The sequence below is a fragment of the Phragmites australis genome, chromosome 23, assembly GCF_958298935.1.
Source record: "Phragmites australis chromosome 23, lpPhrAust1.1, whole genome shotgun sequence".
Lineage (NCBI taxonomy): Eukaryota > Viridiplantae > Streptophyta > Magnoliopsida > Poales > Poaceae > Phragmites > Phragmites australis.
This window is the reverse complement of record NC_084943.1, coordinates 18,476,120-18,495,710: the sequence shown is the minus strand read 5'-3', so window position 1 is coordinate 18,495,710 and position 19,591 is coordinate 18,476,120. Positions and strand designations below refer to the sequence as shown.

Below are 19,591 nucleotides of genomic sequence, written 5' to 3'. Positions count from 1 at the left end.
AGAGAGATCGAGAGGGAGAGAGGGGCGGCTCGGGTGGCGGCGGCGCTGGCGCGGCGGCGGGCCGACGGCGGAGGCCGGCGACAAGGCGACGACCGGAGGGCGGCGGCGGCCGGAGGGAGGTGGCTTCGGCCCGACGGCTGGCCGAGGCCGGGGAGGCGGCGGCGGCCCAGCGACGAGGAGGCGGCGGCGACCGGCGACAGAAGCGGTGGCGGCCGGCGACGAAAGAGGGGCCAGGTACGCTTCGGGGATAGGGAAAGGAGGAAGAGGGAAGAGGAAGGAAGGGGAGTCGGGGAGCTCACCAGCGGCGGGGCTCTCGGAGCGAGGGCGGCGGCGGCAACGGGTGCTCGGGAGAGAGAGAGAGCGAGGAGTGAGGTGAGTGAAGGCACTGTTCACCGCTTATATAGCGGCCGGCGGGGCGTGGGGCTGCGCGGCGCGGGGCGCGAGGCGGCACGGGGCGCGACGACTGCCAGCGCGGCGCGGCGATGGGACACAGTGGCGCGACAGCGGCGGTGGCAGCCCGGTCACAGGAAGAGAGAGAGAAGAGAGAGAGAGAGAGAAAGGAGAGAGGGAGAGAGAGAGAGAAGAAGAGAGGAAAGGGGAAGGAAATTAGGGATTTGACAAAGGCCGTGCCTAGCGGCCCGGCCCAGCTCCCAGAGGCCGCTAAGCAACCCAGCCCAAACCCGAGCAGGCCGTCACTGTGCAGCCCAACACTATGCAGCCCGGCCCGTACAAACCTGGCCCAAGCCCATTTAGGCCCGGATCTGGCTCATCCAAGCCCATTCGGCCCAAAACCATACTGTTCACATGGGCCTGAGTTACTGTGCATGTGGGCCCCACCAGTAAACAGTATCATTTATTAATTTCTCAATTTAAATTTTGATTAAATCTTTCAGGAGCCGTAACTTCTCCATTCTGACTCCGATTTCGGCGATTCTTTCACCGAAATTCATCTAAAATCGAGATCCACTTGTCTGTCACGTTGTGGTATCCATTAGGGCTCTTTTGGCTTTTCATTTGGTGTTTAATTGATACTTCTTTAATGTCACCATTATTGATCGTAGTCGCGATTTCAGGACAACCCGAGTTTTGCAAGTGCTATGCCAGAAGTATCTGGAGTGAGGAGGATCCCGATTATGATCAAGACTTCGAAGAAAATTTCGGAGAAGGCAAGTCCTATTTCCTTGATCATACTGAACCTATGGTTTTCAAATAATATACATGATTAACTAAAACCAGACTTATTATCGCATGTGTTATATATTGCGTTTTCTTTCAAACTACTTGTAGTAGTTAATCCTATCAACACTTCCATACCTTACATATCATCATCCAGAATACATATCACCCTAGGAGTACCTATTATTAAATATATCAACGATGGACGACGTCTTGATATCTAGCATGCTTAGGATGGAATACATCTCCTCGATGTCGCTTTTAAAATACGTCTCCTTGGAGATATCGCTTTTAAAAATACTTATCTTCGGAGACAAGATTTACTGTTATCAATGCTAACTCATATACCATGATTCCTTGATGGTTGTGAGTTCCGTAATGATCGGGAAAATCCTTGATGTCATGTGGGACATGGAAGGTAATGTGTAAAAAATGGGTGAAAACTATTTTGGCGCGGGCAGGTAGAGTAGTCCTCCGGGGAGGATGCTCTTGGGGGCTTGAGTTACATGATGGTATTCATTGCCCATGAAGATGCCTAGCCCGGCCGCGTAAGGACCGAGTCTTGTGCCGTCATGCTTAGCCACCCCGTGCAACCATGCATCCTGTATGTGCAGGATTTGACTTTTCCTTCACTGAATTGAGTTGGGCATCATACCAGGAGGCTGAGAGCAACGAGCAGCCAAGGGTCTATCTGTCCCGCTATTTGGAGGTTCGGGGACTATCTTAGGCTTAAAAAGGGAGGCTGGCCTTGGGAACATGCAGCTCTGGAACTTGGCATATCTCGTGGAAAAGCTCGGCAGGAAAGATGTTTGGAGAGTCTCGGTATGATTCGCTCCTCTGCTAGCTACGGTTGGAGGCTGAGCATATCGTATAGGTAAAGCTATACAACCTCTGCAGAGTGTAAACCTATTCGAATAGCCGTGTCCACGATCATGGACATGCGAAGGCATGATCACACTTGAATAGACTCCTGATGAGTGAGTTTTGATGAGTGAGTGTGTGGACTAGATGTCTGTATCATATGGTTTCTGGCTCACTTTGTCAGAAGCTATGTGGTACTAGAGGTATACCAGATGTGATAAAAGGGACTGCGGAGCGAGGCGTAGCCCCTCCCAGGACCGAGAAACCCCAGAAACAGCCCGTCATTGGTTTCGAACTACCTAAAATATCTTGAAATAAATCATAGTTGATAAAATTAGTAATCTGCATAAAACTTGCTACTCGCTTAAAACTATGCCGTAAAACCTTATCCTTGAATTAACCATTATGCATCTATCAACCCCTTTGAAGTAGAATATGACTTGTTGAGTTTCTTCCGTACTCACTCTTGCTATCGTCCAGATGAAGAACCTAATGCTGACTCCGCCGGAGTTGAAGCTGGGGATGAAGAATAGTCTATGAGGTTGCATTCGCTCCCTCGCTGCTTTGTGGCTTGGGTTTTTGCTTCCGTTGTATATTCTGTTGGCCGCTAGGCCAAGTGTGTAATATTCAATATGGTTTGTAAGTCTTTTGTACCCAGAACCCTGCTATTTACATATGAAGTTTAACTATGATATTACAACTGTTGTACTGTGCGTATCAGCTACTTAATCTAGGGACTGATACAGGAGGCACAGGAGCCCCTGGTAATCTGGAGTCTTACATCGCCGACCATGATCAACTCTAGCAGGGCCTACATAGGTAGGCACACAAACGGGACCTCCTATGTGCGAGCCGCGATACGTTTAGCTTCGATGTATGTAGCATGACCCGTTAGATCCATGCAGATTGACATCCCTCCGGTCGGATAACCCAACATGCCTCGAAATACGGCCTAGTAAAAATAATAGACCACAGCCCATGGAGCGAGGTTAACACTTTTCCTTTTTTTTTCTAATCTCAATTATTAGTTCACTTTTGTTTATTTCAACGTTTCAAAGAGGCACAATTTAAAGTTTTTAAAAAACAAATTCATCATTTTGAATACAGTATTTCAACGTTCTCATAAAATGTTGAAATAGGCTTTTCAAAATGTTGAAATAGTATCTTAAAATGTTGAATATTCTAAAAATAAAAAATAAGAAAATTATATCCATATTGGATCTAATTTTGTTGCATTAATTTTAAATAATACTGGGGTTGAAACAGATTTGAAATTAGACTTACAGTTTAAAAGTAAAATGCATTTAAAACTTGATATTCAAACTAATGAACCACTCACCCATCCTACCTCCAACCATAGGCTGACATGTGTCCCCCCATCCCACTCCCACTCCGCACCAGACCCTCGGTGGATCGAAGCCCTTTGATAGCGGGGATGCGAATCTCAAAGCGCGCTACCCAGATACTCGGGGTATAGCGCGGTAAGAGAAATGTTCACTAGTTCTACGTAAAGATGTCCAAATGAGCCGTGCAACATGAGCCGGCCTGAGGCACGACACTGTTGGCACGACCCAAGCACGGCCCGGTCCGAGCCTAGATGGGTCGGGCCGGCACGGCACGAGGCCCCAGGCCGTGCCTGGGCCGAGTGCACAGCACGGCCCGGATATTTCGGGCCGGCACGGGCACGACCCGGCACGGCCCAGGCACGCGACGGTCCAGGAGGCACGGCCCAGCACGCCGGCTCCTCACACGGCGGCACAGCACGGCCCAGAGGGCACGGCGGCGGCACGACGAGCACTCGGGGGCACGCGATATAGTCATTTTGTGACCGTTTGAGCTCCAAAAAATTCAAAAAAATTGCAAAAATCACCATTTTTCACCTATAAATAGAGGACCACCCTACCCTTCCATTCCACACCAGCAACACCATTTTCTCTCTTGTTTCCTCCTCTCATTCTTGTCTCAAAGTTCTTGAGAATTAGTAATAATTTGGCAAAATTAGTTTGAATTGTTGCAAAAAATCCGAGCAATTCCAAAACCGTCATCCTACTGACCTGCTGTCTTGAAGTTGAAGAAATATTGGTGATTTTTTGCATCATTGTTCAGTCTTATTTTATTATTAGTTTTATTACTTGATTATTTCTAACTCTGAATATTTGCATTTTTTTAGTGCCATTTGACATTGATCATTGATGCCGGTGATCATGATACATCCATCGATCATGATTCTTTTCTCGAAGCACTCACAGAAGACTACGGCCCCTTTGATACCAGTGCTGCAGGTGATGATGGACCCGACGGTGAACCTCCGGTTGGTTCACATGCAGGTGATGCAGCAGCACCTCCATCGTCAGTTTCTACAAGTGCGCACACATTAGCAAGCACCAGCTCTAAAAGATCAAGAGCCGATACTTCTGAAGTTTGGCAAGACTTTGAAAGGTTCTACAAAGAGGAAGATAGGGTAAGTGTCAGGTATACTAGGTGTTATATTTACAAACACGAATTATCTGTAAAGCCGTCGGGTGGAACGGGGCACTTAAAGAGGCACGCCACAAGTTGCAAGCGAAAGAGTGGAGCAGCCATGAAGCAGACGGTGTTACGGTACAACCCCGACGGCTCTGTTCATCATTAGGAGTACGATTCCGCCAATGCTCGAAAAGAGCTATGTCGCTTCATTGCAAGAGCGGATCTACCACTCAATATCAGTGAGTTTGCTGCATTTGAAGATTACATTAAGCAAGCTCATAATCATAGGTTCACGCGTGTTTCTAGACAGACAACTAGTAGGGATATGGTAAAATACTACAATGCGTATCGTAGCAAGTTTAAAGAAATGTTACAAACATGTACATTTTCAGTTGCTTTGACCTCGAACATATGGGCAGGTAGGGCTAGAGAGGATTATCTTAGTGTGGTTGCTCATTTTGTTAATAATGATTGGGAATTAGAAAAGAGAATAATAGGTTTTCGGTTGATTGACAACGTGCATACCGGTGAAAATATTGCTGAAAAAATATCTCAAGTAGTTGCAGACTTTGGTCTCACAAATAAAATATTTTCTATCACTTTAGATCATGCCGGTGCAAATTCTAGAGCAATGGATATTCTTACTCCATTGTTTAGTACCTATGCTGAATCTTTCTTGTTACATCAACGTTGTGCTTGTTATATTATCAATCTTATAGTAAAATCCGGTTTGAAGAGGTTGTCGCAATACCTAGACGATTTTCGTACTGCAATATCTTTTGTGAACTCCTTTAATCAACGAATTGCAGCATATAAACAGTACTGTGTTGCAATACGTGTGCATCCACATAAGTTTGTTGTGGATATGCCGGTAAGATTGAACTCTACTTTCTTGATGCTCAAAAATATTATATCATATAAGAGCACATTTGGTGTGTTTATTCATACACACTATCATCAGTATGGGGTCAAATTTTACTCACGAAAGCGTATTGGTATGTTGCCGAAATGATACTAGAGTTTCTTGAATTTTTTTATGATTCAACTGTGAGTTTATCAGGAGTTTATTATCCAACATCTTGTTTAATAGTGCATAATATTGTTGAAATTGCTACTCATTTAAACAACTATGAAAATGACAATCTTCTAAGAGATTGTGTAGTTCCTATGAAATCTAAATTCTTAAAGTATTGGAAAGAAATTCCTTTGTTGTACGCATTTGCCTTTATTTTAGATCCTAGAGCCAAAATTGTAGCTTTCTGTAGAGTTCTCACAATTCTAGGTGATGCTCTTGGCCACGATTATTCTAATTATTATACTAATATTCGTTCTAAGTTATTCAAAGTTTATAGTAAATATGAAACAAAGTATGGCGGAGTTCTCCTGCAACGACCTACACTAGCACCCACAACAAGTAAGAAGACGACAACGTGGGGGAAAATATTTTGTGCAGGTTCTTCATCAAGAAGTTCAGACTCTTCGTCACGATCGTCTACGAGTGCCGGTATTCCAACATCTGGAGGGGAGCTAACTACCTTCATCAATAGTGACGTTATCAGCCATGAACATGAGAACTTCAACATACTGCAATGGTGGCATGAGCACAAGAAGAATTATCTAGTGCTTTCACTGTTAACAGTTTCTGTATCTACAGTTTCTTCTGAGGTTGCCTCCAGTCTTACTAGAAGGATAATCGAAGAGAGAAGAACAAATCTATCAAGTGAGATGGTTGAAATACTCACCATAGTAAAAGATTGGAAACAAGCTGAAGTACGAATGTAACACACTGCAGAGAACACTAAGCTTGAAGAATCATTCCAAAATTTGTATCTAGATATTAATGAGAACGTGTAATTTCTAATTTTCTGAGCTAGGTTGTATTCTTTTTTCCTTTGCTAGAAAGGTTTTTAATGAGGCAACCTATTAATAAAGCTCATTTTTAGAATTAATTATGTGTCCCTATTATTTCTAAGTTTTTTATTTTATTAATGATTTTTCTTTATTTTTTTTCAAAAATGACCCCCACGGCCCCACCCACCTCTCGTCTTGGCCTATAAATACCATCTCAAACTCCATGTGATCCCATCGGCTAACCCATCTCTCTTTTTCTAGTTGCTAGCCAGTAGCCACTTCACATCAAAAAATCAATTCTATATTTCAATTCATGGATCAAGACGTCGAAAACTCGCGTGCATGGTCATGGGTGTGGCAATATTTTGAAAAGGTCTTTAGAGAAATTAACGGGGAATAGGTAAGATTTGCTAAGTGTAATGTATGCAGCAATGAATTATGTGCCAGATCTGACACTTGAAGAAGCATATTAAATATTGCAAGTAAAATTCTGTGGTTTCTAATGAAACCATATAATTTTCGGAGCATAGTCATAGGTTGTAATCTTTTTTCCTTCTAGTAGAAAGGTTTTTAACGAGGCAACCAATCATTAAAGCTCTTTTTATTTATTTTCTATATTTTTTTTGATTTTTTGGAATTTGTAGCTATTGTTTTTTTTTCCTATTTTCGGAGTATTGCCGAGCCGAGCGTGCCTCCACCGTGCTTGCCGGGCCCATCGTGCCGACCGTGCCGTGGGCCGACCCGGCACGGCACGGTGGAAGATGGGCCGTGCCGTGGGCTAAGAATGCGGCATGCGGGCCGGCACGGCACAGCCCGTTACAGTAAACGGGCCTATCGGGCTATGCCGAGCTGGCCCCGTGCTGGGCCGGTCTAAGGGACCCATTTGATCATCTCTGATTTTGCGCACATATTCGTGATGAAAAGGTATATGAAAAAATTACCAGATAGATAAATGTTAAATAAAATAAATACACGACTGAGATAACCTATACGTACACAAGTGTATGTGTATTTGCATTTCCTACAGCGCGCTAGCTAGCAAATCCGCTGGCAAACGAGGCCGCGTGCCCTCCCCGGCCGTAATTATAAAGCCTAAGCTAGCTTCCATTACTCTGTCTGAATAGCATCCACCCGATCGCTATCTCACGTTGTCACGAGTGGAATGGCTCGGAGCAGGAGCTTGAGGCCGCCGGCGGCGGCGGCATTGCTCGTCATCCACCTGGTGGCGCTCACGGTGCTGCTCCTCGCCGGCGCCGGCGGCTGCCACGGCGCGCTGCTGAAGGCGCACTTCTACCGGCGCAGCTGCCCGGCGGCGGAGGCGGTGGTGCGCGACATCGTGCTCGCCCGCGTCGCCGCCGACCCCGCCGCGCTCCCCGCCAAGCTGCTCCGCCTCTTCTTCCACGACTGCTTCGTCAGGGTAAGCATATAAATCAGGTGGCTTCGATCGACGACGAACTGAAGCAGCCATCGCGCATGTATACATGGTTCTCATTAATGGGAATGGTAGGGGTGCGACGCGTCGGTGCTGATCGACTCGACGTCGGGCAGCACAGCGGAGAAGGACGCGGCGCCGAACGGGTCGCTGGGCGGCTTCGACGTGATCGACACCGCCAAGGCCGTGCTGGAGGCCGTCTGCCCCGGCACCGTCTCCTGCGCCGACATCGTCGCGCTCGCCGCCAGGGACGCCGTCTCATTCCAGGTACGCAAATCGCTCGATCCCCTGATGAGCAGCCGAGCGGCCACCGGACTTGACGTGCGTGGCGTTGGTTTGCGTATGCAGTTCGGTCGGGACCTGTGGGACGTGCAGCTGGGGCGGCGCGACGGCGTGGTGTCGCTGGCGTCGGAGGCGCTGGCCAACATCCCCTCGCCGTCGGCCAACTTCACCACCCTCGAGGCCAACTTCGCCAGCAAGGGACTCGACGTCAAGGACCTCGTCATCCTCTCAGGTGCGTAAACTTATCATGGACAACATCAACCATGCAGCGAAGTCATATATAGGAACAACGACCACGTGTAAATGTACAAGTAAAAACTATCGAATAACCGGCCGGCCGTTACGTACATCTGAAAGACTTACGTGTACATCAATGCACCACTGACGACACAGAAGTTCATAGACTAGCTAGACGTCAAAATGTCCAGTTACTTGAGCGCTACTGTGTCGACGTACTATGGCACAGAAAAAAAGGTGATGTTATTCTTCATACGTTTGAAAATGAGTTTTTCTTCGGTTGATAATAAAAGCCACACGAATGAAATCTGACAGCTAGTAACCGTTCTTCCACCTGCCGTTGCTGCAGCTTCTTCCACCAAGCCAGCCTCCGGCTAACAGCAACCCCTTCCTTAAACTCTTAGAGTTCATACACGTTCATACGGTCAACCGAAAACTTTCAAATTTTCGGACGCTAAACTCTATAAAACGTGAAAAAAAGCATCAATAAATTAAAACGGGCACTCAGCACACGCACATGACGATCGAGTGGTCACTGCCGCATGCACTGGGACGTCGACGGCCGGCCGGAGCAGTGCGCGAGTACGTGACCGGTCGCCGTTGCAAAAGCATGCACACGCGCCGCGACGGCGACGGTTGGCCGTGAGCGCGCGCGCGTGGACAGATGCGAGATGGAGGGCTTTGGAGGCCAGCCAAGTGTGGTGTCGTGGCGAAAACGATGGAGTAACCACCACCAGCAGCTGCTGCTGCTCATGGCCTCATGCGTGCGTGATGTGTCGGCGCGCCTCATACGTGCGTGGCCGTCCATTTCTGATAAGCTAGCTCGTAGTCACTAGCTACTAGTTCGTGCAGAGTGCAGTCGCATCGACATGCATTCATGAATAGGAGATATATGAGGATTTTCAGTATTCAACAAATTAATCCAGCAGGACAAGCATATACCCTAGCTTGTTTTCATAATATCTAAGTATTTTTATTTGAAATAATATATTTTTATAACTAGTATTAGTCAAAGTGCTACATTAGAGACTATGTCAATGCTTTAATGAATTATATTTGGGATCGGTGGGAGCACTGCACACACACGAGTCAACCTGTGCATCGATGACCTATGGATCGAATCTATACCGGCACTAAATCATGCGTGCATGTGCCATGCTCAATATAATTAATCAATCAAGAAGCCACTAAAGATCGGATCGAACGGCTAGCTAATGTCTCACCATGGAATCATCAGTCCTAGCTAGCAAGCAAAGGAGATGGGCCTGCTTGTGCTGCTACTGTCTACTGGTTGTTAGAGGAAGCTCACAATAGTATCCGTGACGAGCTCAACCGTAACGTACTAATTAACGCATGCAATGAATGCCAACAACTGATAGTGACCGCTATCTTTTATTAAGCATACTATAATACACATACGCATATATTTACATCATCATACATATATTACATAATATCTACTAAAAATCAAAGATATAAAATTAAAAATTAATAAAGTCATCACATATGTATTGTTGTTAATAAATACGTCGTATAGAAAATTCTGACTGAGTGAGATAGGTAAGAAATAAATTTAGAATGTAATTCTTAGTGAGGAGAGGATACAACCATCCAAGCCGAGGCTGATTCTCTGATAGCCGCCGCCGCTCCTAACAAACATAGCATGCATATCCATCCATGTTCAAGCATATCCTGATATTGGTACTGTAGTAGCACCAAGTGCCGATTTATGAGCTGTTGGCCCATAGTACTATAAGTATATGTCTGCGGCGGTTGGATTGCACCGTACCGGGTACGTGCTCGAAATAGCGGCTGAACCACCGAATCAAAAGTGGCCCCTCGATGGCAAGTTGCCCCGTCAATCATGCATCGCACTTTAGGCTTTCCCGCTGCCTACGACTAACCACTAGTACGCCGAGAACGCGCTAGTAGCGCGATGGTAGTGTTGCCGTTGTGCACCCGGCTGGTTCGATCTCTGGGATCGGATCTAGGTGTTTTACCGAGGGTTTTTCTCTATTATTTTTTTACAGTCTCGAACGTATAGGTTGTTGGTCTAGGATACATCTCAGTATATATGTAGGGGTGATACATCTTAGTATATATGTAGGGGTGCGTGTGATGTATGTTTGAGCGTGTGTTTGATACTATAGTTTGTATCTATTGAGAAATTATTGCTACCGAGTGTAGTCTAGCGATTTCTCGATAGAGCAATTGTAAAAAAAGACATAATATAGAGGAAAGTTTGTCTATTTTTTATTCATCTCTATTTATAATGATAGATTTAAGAAACCGTTGCTACTAAGTGTAGTCCAGCGATTTCTCGAGAGAATAATTGCAAAAGAAGACATAATATAGAGAAAAGTTTGTCTATTTTTTATTCATCTCTATTTACAATGATGAGTGTTTTCCCGAATATATAGTGTTAAAAATCATAAGAGATAGAATCGAATCTTTTAACAGATCGAGATGGACCCATATTCAGTTGTGAAACTCTAGGTTTCATAACACTCTCCCTTGAGCACTTCTTATGAAATGCATATGTCTCATCAAAACTCCCTAAAAACTTAGTGGAAAAAATTAGAAGAAAAAATACATAACTCACGATATGGTCATACGAATTACCTCATTAGAAATCTTAACATAAGAAACTTTAGAAAAAAAAACTCATTTAAGGGAAAATGAGTACAATTCACTTAAAAATGCTTCATATAATCTTCATAATTAACTTTGGATACTTAATCTTCTTGACTAAGATTTAATTCTTCATATCTGTATTATGTGAAAATCCCCCCCCCCCACCCCCCGGAATGTGCAACTCTGTAAACCTTATCATCCCAACGCCACGAACACATCTGTCAAAACTAGATACGGTGAGAGACTTAGTGAATAAATCTGTAAGATTTTCACATAACTTGGTATGTATTACCTTTATTTTGTTCATCTTATGTAATTCATGAGTATAAAAGAATTTAGGTTGATATGCTTTGTTAAGTTGTTTCTCACATATCCTGATTGCACTTGTACGACACATGCAGCATTATCTTTATAGATAATAGTAGGGGTATTAGTGATGTTCAAACCACATGACTGTTGGAAATAATTGATCACTCTTCTAAGCTATACGTATTTCTGTGCGGCTTCATATAAAGCTATTATTTCCGAGTGGTTCGTCGACGTAGATACAAGACTTTGCTTTGTCGATTTCTAGGAAATTACAGTTCCACCAAATAGGAAAATATAGCCAGTTTATGATTTCACTGTATGCGGGTCTGACAGGTATCCAACATCTACGTATCTAACCAGACTTAGGTCATGACTTTTTCTTTAGAACAGTCCTAGATCTTTGCTACCTTACAAGTAGCGTAAAATATTCTTCAAGCCCTTCCAGTTTGTGATTTCACTGTATGCGGGTCTGACAGGTATCCAACATCTACGTATCTAACCAGACTTAGGTCGTGACTTTTTCTTTAGAACAGTCCTAGATCTTTGCTACCTTACAAGTAGCGTAAAATATTCTTCAAGCCCTTCCAATGCCTTTTAGTGGTCTCTGCATCGTATCGTACAAGTATGTTTACTGCAAATGCTATATCTGACCTAGTGCAATTAGCCACATACATCGACGCACCTATTGCACTCAAGTATGGCAATTCTAGTCACAATACTTCCTCTCTCTCTTCTATAGGTCTATAAGGATCATGATCTGGTTGCAATGATCTTCCGACCATAGGGATTTTAGCGAAAAATGAATTTTCAAAACCAAACCGCTCTAACACTTTCTGAGTGTAGTTTGATTGATGTACAAAGATTCCATATGCTGCATATTCTAGCTGCAAGCCCAAGCAAAACTTGGTTTTACCCAAATCTTTCTTCGAATTCAGACTTCAAGTATGAATTTGCTTCTTTTGTACTGATGACATTCAGATCATCTACATATACAGATATTATGCATAATCTATTATGGGATCTTCTTATAAATACACAGGGACAATCTGTGCTATTTGTGTAGCCTTGTTTTCCAAGAAATTCACTCAAACAATTGTACCAAATTTTATCTGACTGTTTCAACCCATACAGTGACTTCTTCAACTATACACTATACATGTGTCTATTTCCTCTATCCTGATTCGGCAATGGTATTCCTTCAGGTATCTTCATATAAATATCCGAATCTAGGCTCCCATAAAGATATGCAGTCACATCATCTATCAATTTCATTTTTAACTCTAGGTTGACTACCTTTGAGATCAAATATCTAAAGGTAATATCACCCATCACAGGGAATAGATTTATTCATAATCAATATCTGGTCGTTGAGTGAAACCTTGTTCCACTAGTCGTGCTTTGTACCTCACAATTTCATTCCTTTCATTCCTCTTACGAACAAAAACTCACTTGTATCCTACTGGTTTGATGTGGGGAGGTGTGCGGCATACTAGCCCAAAAACCTCTCTTTTATTCAGGGACAACAATTAAGTTGTTATTACCTTCTGCCAGTCTTCCCAATCTGACCTCATCCTACATTCCGTGAGCGATGCAGGCTCAGGGTCATGATCTATAATTGTGGTAATTTTGTTTGCGAAGTATGTGTCGACTATTGTGGTTGTTCTATTCTAGGATTTCTCTGAATTCACATAGTGTAATGCTATTTCATCATTGGTTGCACTTTCAAGTGCTTCTTCATCTTGCTCTTCATAATTTCGTTAGAGAAGATCCTTTAGTTTAGCAACATCGATTTCAGCACGTGCATTTTCGCTGGTTTCTTCCTGCATGGGAAGATTCAAATATGATATGCCTACTTCCTAAAGTTCTATACTATCACCCGGTATCAACTGGCTCCCCTTCTTTTTCCATTGGGACACTCTTGTGATCGGCTATGGTAAGCTCTTATTTCCCACTTTCGTCAGACATCTCCAGCTATTTGAGACTTGAGAAACCAAATTTATTGTCCTTTTATTGTTTTTCGGAGCTCCTAGGATAAGATAAGTGGTACATTCCTTTGGTACTTCCACCCTCTCCGGTGTATTGCATGCAGGCACATACGACTTAGTCACGCTCTTCAAATCACAAAAATGATCAGGCAGATTGTTTGCTAATTTCTGCAAATCAATGATCTTCTATACTTCATCATTTGCTTCACTAGTGCGAGAATCATATGCTACAATTCCTTCAGCCTGTCATATAATTTTTCGACATTTTTTTATCCAAGGGTATATTTCCTCCCCTAATGATGGAAAAATATTTTCATAAAAAATGCAGTCAACGAAGTGGGTTGTATGTAGATTTCTAGTTGTTGATTCTAAATATCGGATTATAAATGCAGTCTCATAACCGACATATATTCTAACTTTCCTCAAATGTCCCATAGCAGTTGCAGCGGCAGTATTGGCACATAAACTATACATCTAAATTTGCGTAAATGGGAAATCTTTGAAATTACCCCTTGCACTAGTTGCATAGGTGAATGAATATTGTAGGAGGATGGTCTATAATTAATGAGAGCTACCGCGTATAAGACTGCATGTCCCCAACATGTAGCAGGCAAATTACAGTGCTGCAATAACAGTCTAGCAATGAACTTTATTCTCTTTATCAACGCTTCGGCTAGTCCATTCTGAGTGTGGACATACGGTATAGAATGTTTAACTTTAATTCTCATACCAATGCAATAATCAGTGAACGCTTAAGAAGTAAATTCTCCAGCATTATCCATTCTAATGGACTTCACTTGATGATCCAGAAAATTATTCTTGATTTGTATGATCTACGAGATCAACTTTGCAAATGCGTGATTGTGGGTAGATAATAGACATACATGCGACCACTTTGAGGATGCTTCAATTAATACCATAAAGTACTGAAATAGGCCAGAAAGCGTCTGAATAGGACCACAAATATCCTCCTGGATTCGGTCCAGGAATGTAGGGATTTTATCTTGTACCTTCAAGGTAGACGGCCTTATTATTAATTCCCGGTAACACGTGCAGGGCATACAAAATCTTTTTGATTCGAGAAATTCTTCAGATTTATGCGATGACTTTGTGAGTTAGTAATTATGTTCCTCATCATTTTAAGACCAAGGTGATCTAATCTATCATGCCATAGGGAGAATAATTATGTACTACGAAACATAGTTTTCAAGGTAGTGAACACTTCAGGTACCCTAATGCGAGTGTAGTACAAGCCACTGCTCATAAGGGAAGTTTTTCTAGTATTCTCACTTCACTATCACGCTTAGTGATGTATATGTACTCCCTACCATCTTCTCCACCATTTTCTACATGGAAACCATTAGCATGAATGTCTTTAAAACTTAAGAGATTCCTTGTAGATTCAGAGTACAATAATGCTTCTTCAATATGCAAAGTAGTTCTTATAGGTAGTATGACTGTAGATCTTTCAGAATCTACTATGCATTTATTACTACCAGTGATAGTCATTACTTTTACAGAGCTATTTCTAATAGACTGAAAATACATCTTTTCTCTTAAGATGGTGTTTGTAGTTACACTATCCACAATACACACTTCCTCCATACGGGTGTCACACATATTCTATAAATAAAGCATTCAATCATTCACATGCGAGAAAGTAACAACAAGACTAAATGCCTTATTAACTATAAAAAAAAATTATTTGCAACTAAGATTACTCTTCTAGAGCTTACATTTATTCACTAAACCTTTCTAAATTCAGCAACTAAGTAAATGGCTAATTACTCTAATTCTAGAGAGAGTCTGCGAAATATCCGGTCACTTCATCTTCAATGGCTTTCTTTTCCGCTTCATGCATTACGACATCATCTATGGCAGTGGAGGAGGGCAAACTAGAGGCCTCGCATCTTTCATTGGGAGGTCTTTCACTACCAGTGCGGGAGAGTTATCAACTTCCATGTGAGATTCTTCCCTTTCAACTATTTTTGCTTTGTCCACTTCCATCCTCAATGCAATGGTGAGGTGTGCTTCTGGCTGCTCCTTCTTCTTCTTCTGGTATGCTTACACAACATGCTTTGGTGCTTTGCAGATTCGGGACCAATGACCCCAAACATCGCACTTATAGCATGTCTGGTTCTGCTCACCATATAGCTTGACTTCTTTCTTTGTCTTGCTACTATCATCACCAGTTTTGACTTTGTCTGTCACCAGTTTTGACTTTGTCTGTCACCACTTTCTTTCCTCCCTTCCCCCGCTTCTTATTGCGGTTCTTACGCGCTTTGAAAGAGTTGTGATTGACTTTTAGGACACTGCTCTTCCCTTACGGCTAGGATAAGAAGTTCTTATTTATGACTTCGTCATGAACTTCATGTAGTTGCAACACATCAATCAATTCAGAATACTTCTTATAATTCGATTGACGATGATTACATGCGGATTCTGCCGCATTCGGGTGGAAAGTGGAGAGAGTCTTCTCAATTTTCTTCTCTTATGTGATCTCTTTCTCACAGAGATACAATAGTGTGCAAATGCGGTGCAGCACAGAGTTGTACTCTCTGACATGCTTGAAGTCATAAAAACGGAGCCGGACCCATTCTTGCTCTGCGAGAGGCTTAATGGTGTACTTAAGACGCTCAAAATGCTCAACAGTGCGTCCAATAGAGCTTAGCACTAGTTATTGTTATGTACTCATCCTTCAAAGTGGGAGAGAGATGGTGGCAGAGAAAATAAAGTGTCTGATCATTCTCATCCTTTGTGGGAACCATTGCACTATTTGTTCATAGGCCAATTATAGTGCGGAGTCTTTTCGTTCCCAATACAATCCGGACATCCGATGCCCAAGTGAGATAGTTGCGGCCATCAGCACTTAGCTCAGCAAACTACTTGTTCATGATGCCAGCCATCTACATTTAATAACGCAAAAATTACTACTAGTAAAGTTGCATCATATTGCTAAATTAGATTAATGCAAATTTTCTGATATTTTCTATGCTATTATATGAATTTTACTAAATTTAAATGCATAACATGCAATTTAAACAGTAAAAATAACATAGAAATAAATACTGCATAATTGCAAATAATGCAAAATTCAAATTCTAGAGGTACTTTCATGCGGAAAAAGTATTTTCAGGATTCTCCATAAAGTCCAAGGGTTTATACATAAAATTCCAGGATTTGTGTGATACTCTAGAAACCACAGGGTCTAATTTACAAAATCAGAGCATCTGGATGCTTTTCTAAACAACTAGGGGCCTAAATGCAAAAGACAGGGATTGTACTCGAATACCAGGAAAACCCAGGGGGCTAAATGCACATATCTGATTTTTTTTTTCTTTTCCTTTCTCAATTTTCCTTTGGTTTTTCACCCATGGGCCAACCTTCTTAATATTCGGGCTGGCCTGGTCCAGCTTGGCCCGCCCGCCTCTTCTAAAAACCGGGGCATTTAGGGTTTCCAAACACTAGATCTGGCGACAACCAGTGCTCGTGCGGGGCCGACAAGCTACAAGGCCGGAGAGGCAGTGGCATACGACGACTCTTGTGCGGGAGTGTCAAGCACATCGACGGTGTCTTCTAGCTGGGTGGCTGTAGGCGCAAAGCGGCGCAGGTGGCCCGTGGAGATTCGGTGCGGCGAAGTGAGGGTGACGGCGTGCCGTAGGTGGTTGCAGGTGGTCGACTTCAAGCGACAGCGGCCGAGCGTGGCTTCGAGCGACGATGGCAGTGCATGACAGTGCCGTTCTCTGATCTGTGCATAGGGGGTGGCCGCCGGTTTGCCGATCGACGGCACATGGTGGTGGCCGCGGACCCCACCGATGCGATCTATTTTCTACTGTTGCGATCACTAGTGTTTATGCGATCGATTCTTTTCTTCATAGCGACGATGCTACATACTCACTACTGTTTATGCGTATTCGCTACTGTTTATGCGATACAGATAAATTTTGATGCAAAAAAACAGTAGCAGCGAGTATACATACCGAACAGATCGTACATTTCAATCCTTGCGAATGATTTGTGCTGTGTAGGGTATATAGGCTCGGTCATAACTTGCCCGCTCGATGCAGTGCAGATCTGTTCTGTTAGATTGGTCTTCGGCAGAGCTTCATACTGATGACGTGTTGAGAAATCGTTGCTACCGGGTATAGTTTAGCGATTCCTCGAAAAAGCGATTGCAAAAGGAGACATAATATATAAGAAAGTTTGTCTATTCTTTATTCATCTTTGATTATAATGAGGGGTGTTACCTCGTATATATAATGACAAAACTCTCTAAGAAATATAATTGAATCTTTTAAGAGATCGAGACGGACCCATATTTAATTGTGAAATTCTAGGTTTGTAACCGTACCCTAATGTGGAGGGTTAAAAAAGCCACTAATCCATTGCACTTGGCTGTACCTGTTAATTAGTTAAGGAGTACATACGCTTAGTTTAATTCATAGTTGATATAAATGAAGTGTGTGTGTATATATATATATATATAATTGTTTTTGCGATGAGAATATTTTGTGACGACAGTAAAATTTTGCTATTAATACTCTATAGTAAAATTTTCACTTGATTGTATAATATGAAATATACTTAGGATAGCACCTGATAAATATAAATTCCCTTTCAAAACAATCATATGCTAATGAGCTAATCTCCATTTTTGTCGTCCATGTACGTGCATGACCGCAGGCGCGCACACCATCGGCGTCGGCCACTGCAACGTCTTCGCCGCCCGCCTCTCCAACTTCGCTGCCGGCGCGGACCCGACCCTCAACGCCGCCTACGCCGCGCAGCTGCGCGCCCAGTGCGGCCCGTCCGCCTCCAGCAACAACGCCACCGCGGTGCCCATGGACCCCGGCAGCGCCGCCCGGTTCGACGCGCACTACTACGTGAACCTCAAGCTCGGCCGCGGCCTCTTCGCCTCCGACGCGGCGCTGCTCACGGACCGCCGCGCCGCGGGCATGATCCACCGGCTCACGAGGCAGGGGTACTTCCTCGAGGAGTTCAAGAACGCCGTGCGCAAGATGGGCCGCGTCGGCGTGCTCACCGGCGGGCAGGGGGAGATCAGGAGGAACTGCAGGGCCCTCAACAACTGATCCAGCCGGGTGTCGTTCTTGGAAGCTGGTTTGTTATTTACTTAGCTTTTATTTATTTTGGGGGAGAAGGGGAGTAATTAATATATATATATATATATATATATATATATATATATACACACATGTAATTTGGGGAGAAGGGGAGTAATTAATTTGTCCTTTTCTCGTTGTACCAGTGTATGACTGTTCTGAAATATCGAGATCAGTGTATGACTGTTCGGAACTCGATATTGTTTTTTATATTTTGAGGATGATGTTTTAGTGTTTTCTTAGCTCGTAACACAGAATTTTTAATTAAAACTACAATTTATACACGTCTAGAACGCTTGAAGTTTTTTCCATGATTTCTACAAGAATCGACCTACTTCGTGTGAAATTCCTGAGTTCCAAGCCGGTTACCAAAAATCACGTGAGAGAAAATAGTGAAATTATTCGGGTCCGGGTTTTACTAAAATCCGTACGAGAGAGAATAGATAAGGATTAGCGGTAGATAGATCACTAAGGCTATCTCCAGCAGCTATCTTAAATTTTCATCCTAAAAACACTATTACAGCATCCTCTGTCACTATTACAGTATCCTTTATTTTTTCATCTTCAACAGCTACCCTATTTCTTATCTTCTACTACTCTTTTCTTCCCTCCAAACCCACTGTCAGCCTCTGTCTACAGTACTGGTACAATAAACGGAAAATGTACAGCACCATACTCTCTCCGCAACACTGTAGCGAACTGTAGCACTAGAGAGGGGATTTGTGGAGATGAATTTCTAGTGCTATAGTAGACTACAAAGTACTGTAGTACTAGAATTTACGGATTTAAGGATTTCGTTGGAGTTGGCCTAAGAGCATCTTCAGAAGATTAGTTAAATTATACATTTCATATCTTTATATAGAATGCTTTAAAGATTCTCGCTTCATATCTTTTCGTACTCTAACAAACTATCTATATACTATCATCTATATTTCACTCTCCTATATTTTAGTAATATCTTGTAATTAACTATATATTTTTAACGGCTATATTTATAATAACTATATTTTTAACGAACATTTTTTATTGTATCTCCTTAACTACATATTGTGTTTACTCTACAACATCGCAATGAGCCGTCACAGTCCGTCCTGCAAATACTCTTGGATTTGTCGTCGTTCTTGTCACCACCTCTTTCGTACAATAAATAGTATCTGGCGGAAACAGGTTAACAAAGTCACGAAACAATTCCATTACAAACATCAGGCAAACTCTAGTGTCAATGTCTAGCCAGCTTA

The 19,591-nt window shown here is 43.0% G+C and overlaps 1 protein-coding gene across 1 annotated transcript; it reads left to right on the top strand.

Annotated features, from left to right (window-relative positions):
• The first annotated feature begins 7,461 nt into the window (after positions 1-7,461).
• Positions 7,462-18,637, top strand: LOC133905813 (peroxidase 3-like). The gene is made up of 4 exons (XM_062347579.1): positions 7,462-7,771; positions 7,862-8,053; positions 8,135-8,300; positions 17,917-18,637. Exons 1-4 carry the CDS (start codon positions 7,517-7,519, stop codon positions 18,321-18,323), a joined length of 1,020 nt encoding a protein of 339 aa, XP_062203563.1. The 5' UTR covers positions 7,462-7,516; the 3' UTR covers positions 18,324-18,637.
• Positions 18,638-19,591: the final 954 nt, after the last annotated feature.

Bases quoted from the DNA above. Each gene is read 5' to 3' on its own strand.
- LOC133905813 (XM_062347579.1), top strand. From the start codon at position 7,517: ATGGCTCGGAGCAGGAGCTTGAGGCCGCCGGCGGCGGCGGCATTGCTC. The intron at 7,772-7,861 runs GTAAGCATATAA...TGGGAATGGTAG, and splicing joins TCCACGACTGCTTCGTCAGG to GGGTGCGACGCGTCGGTGCT. The intron at 8,301-17,916 runs GTGCGTAAACTT...GCATGACCGCAG, and splicing joins GGACCTCGTCATCCTCTCAG to GCGCGCACACCATCGGCGTC.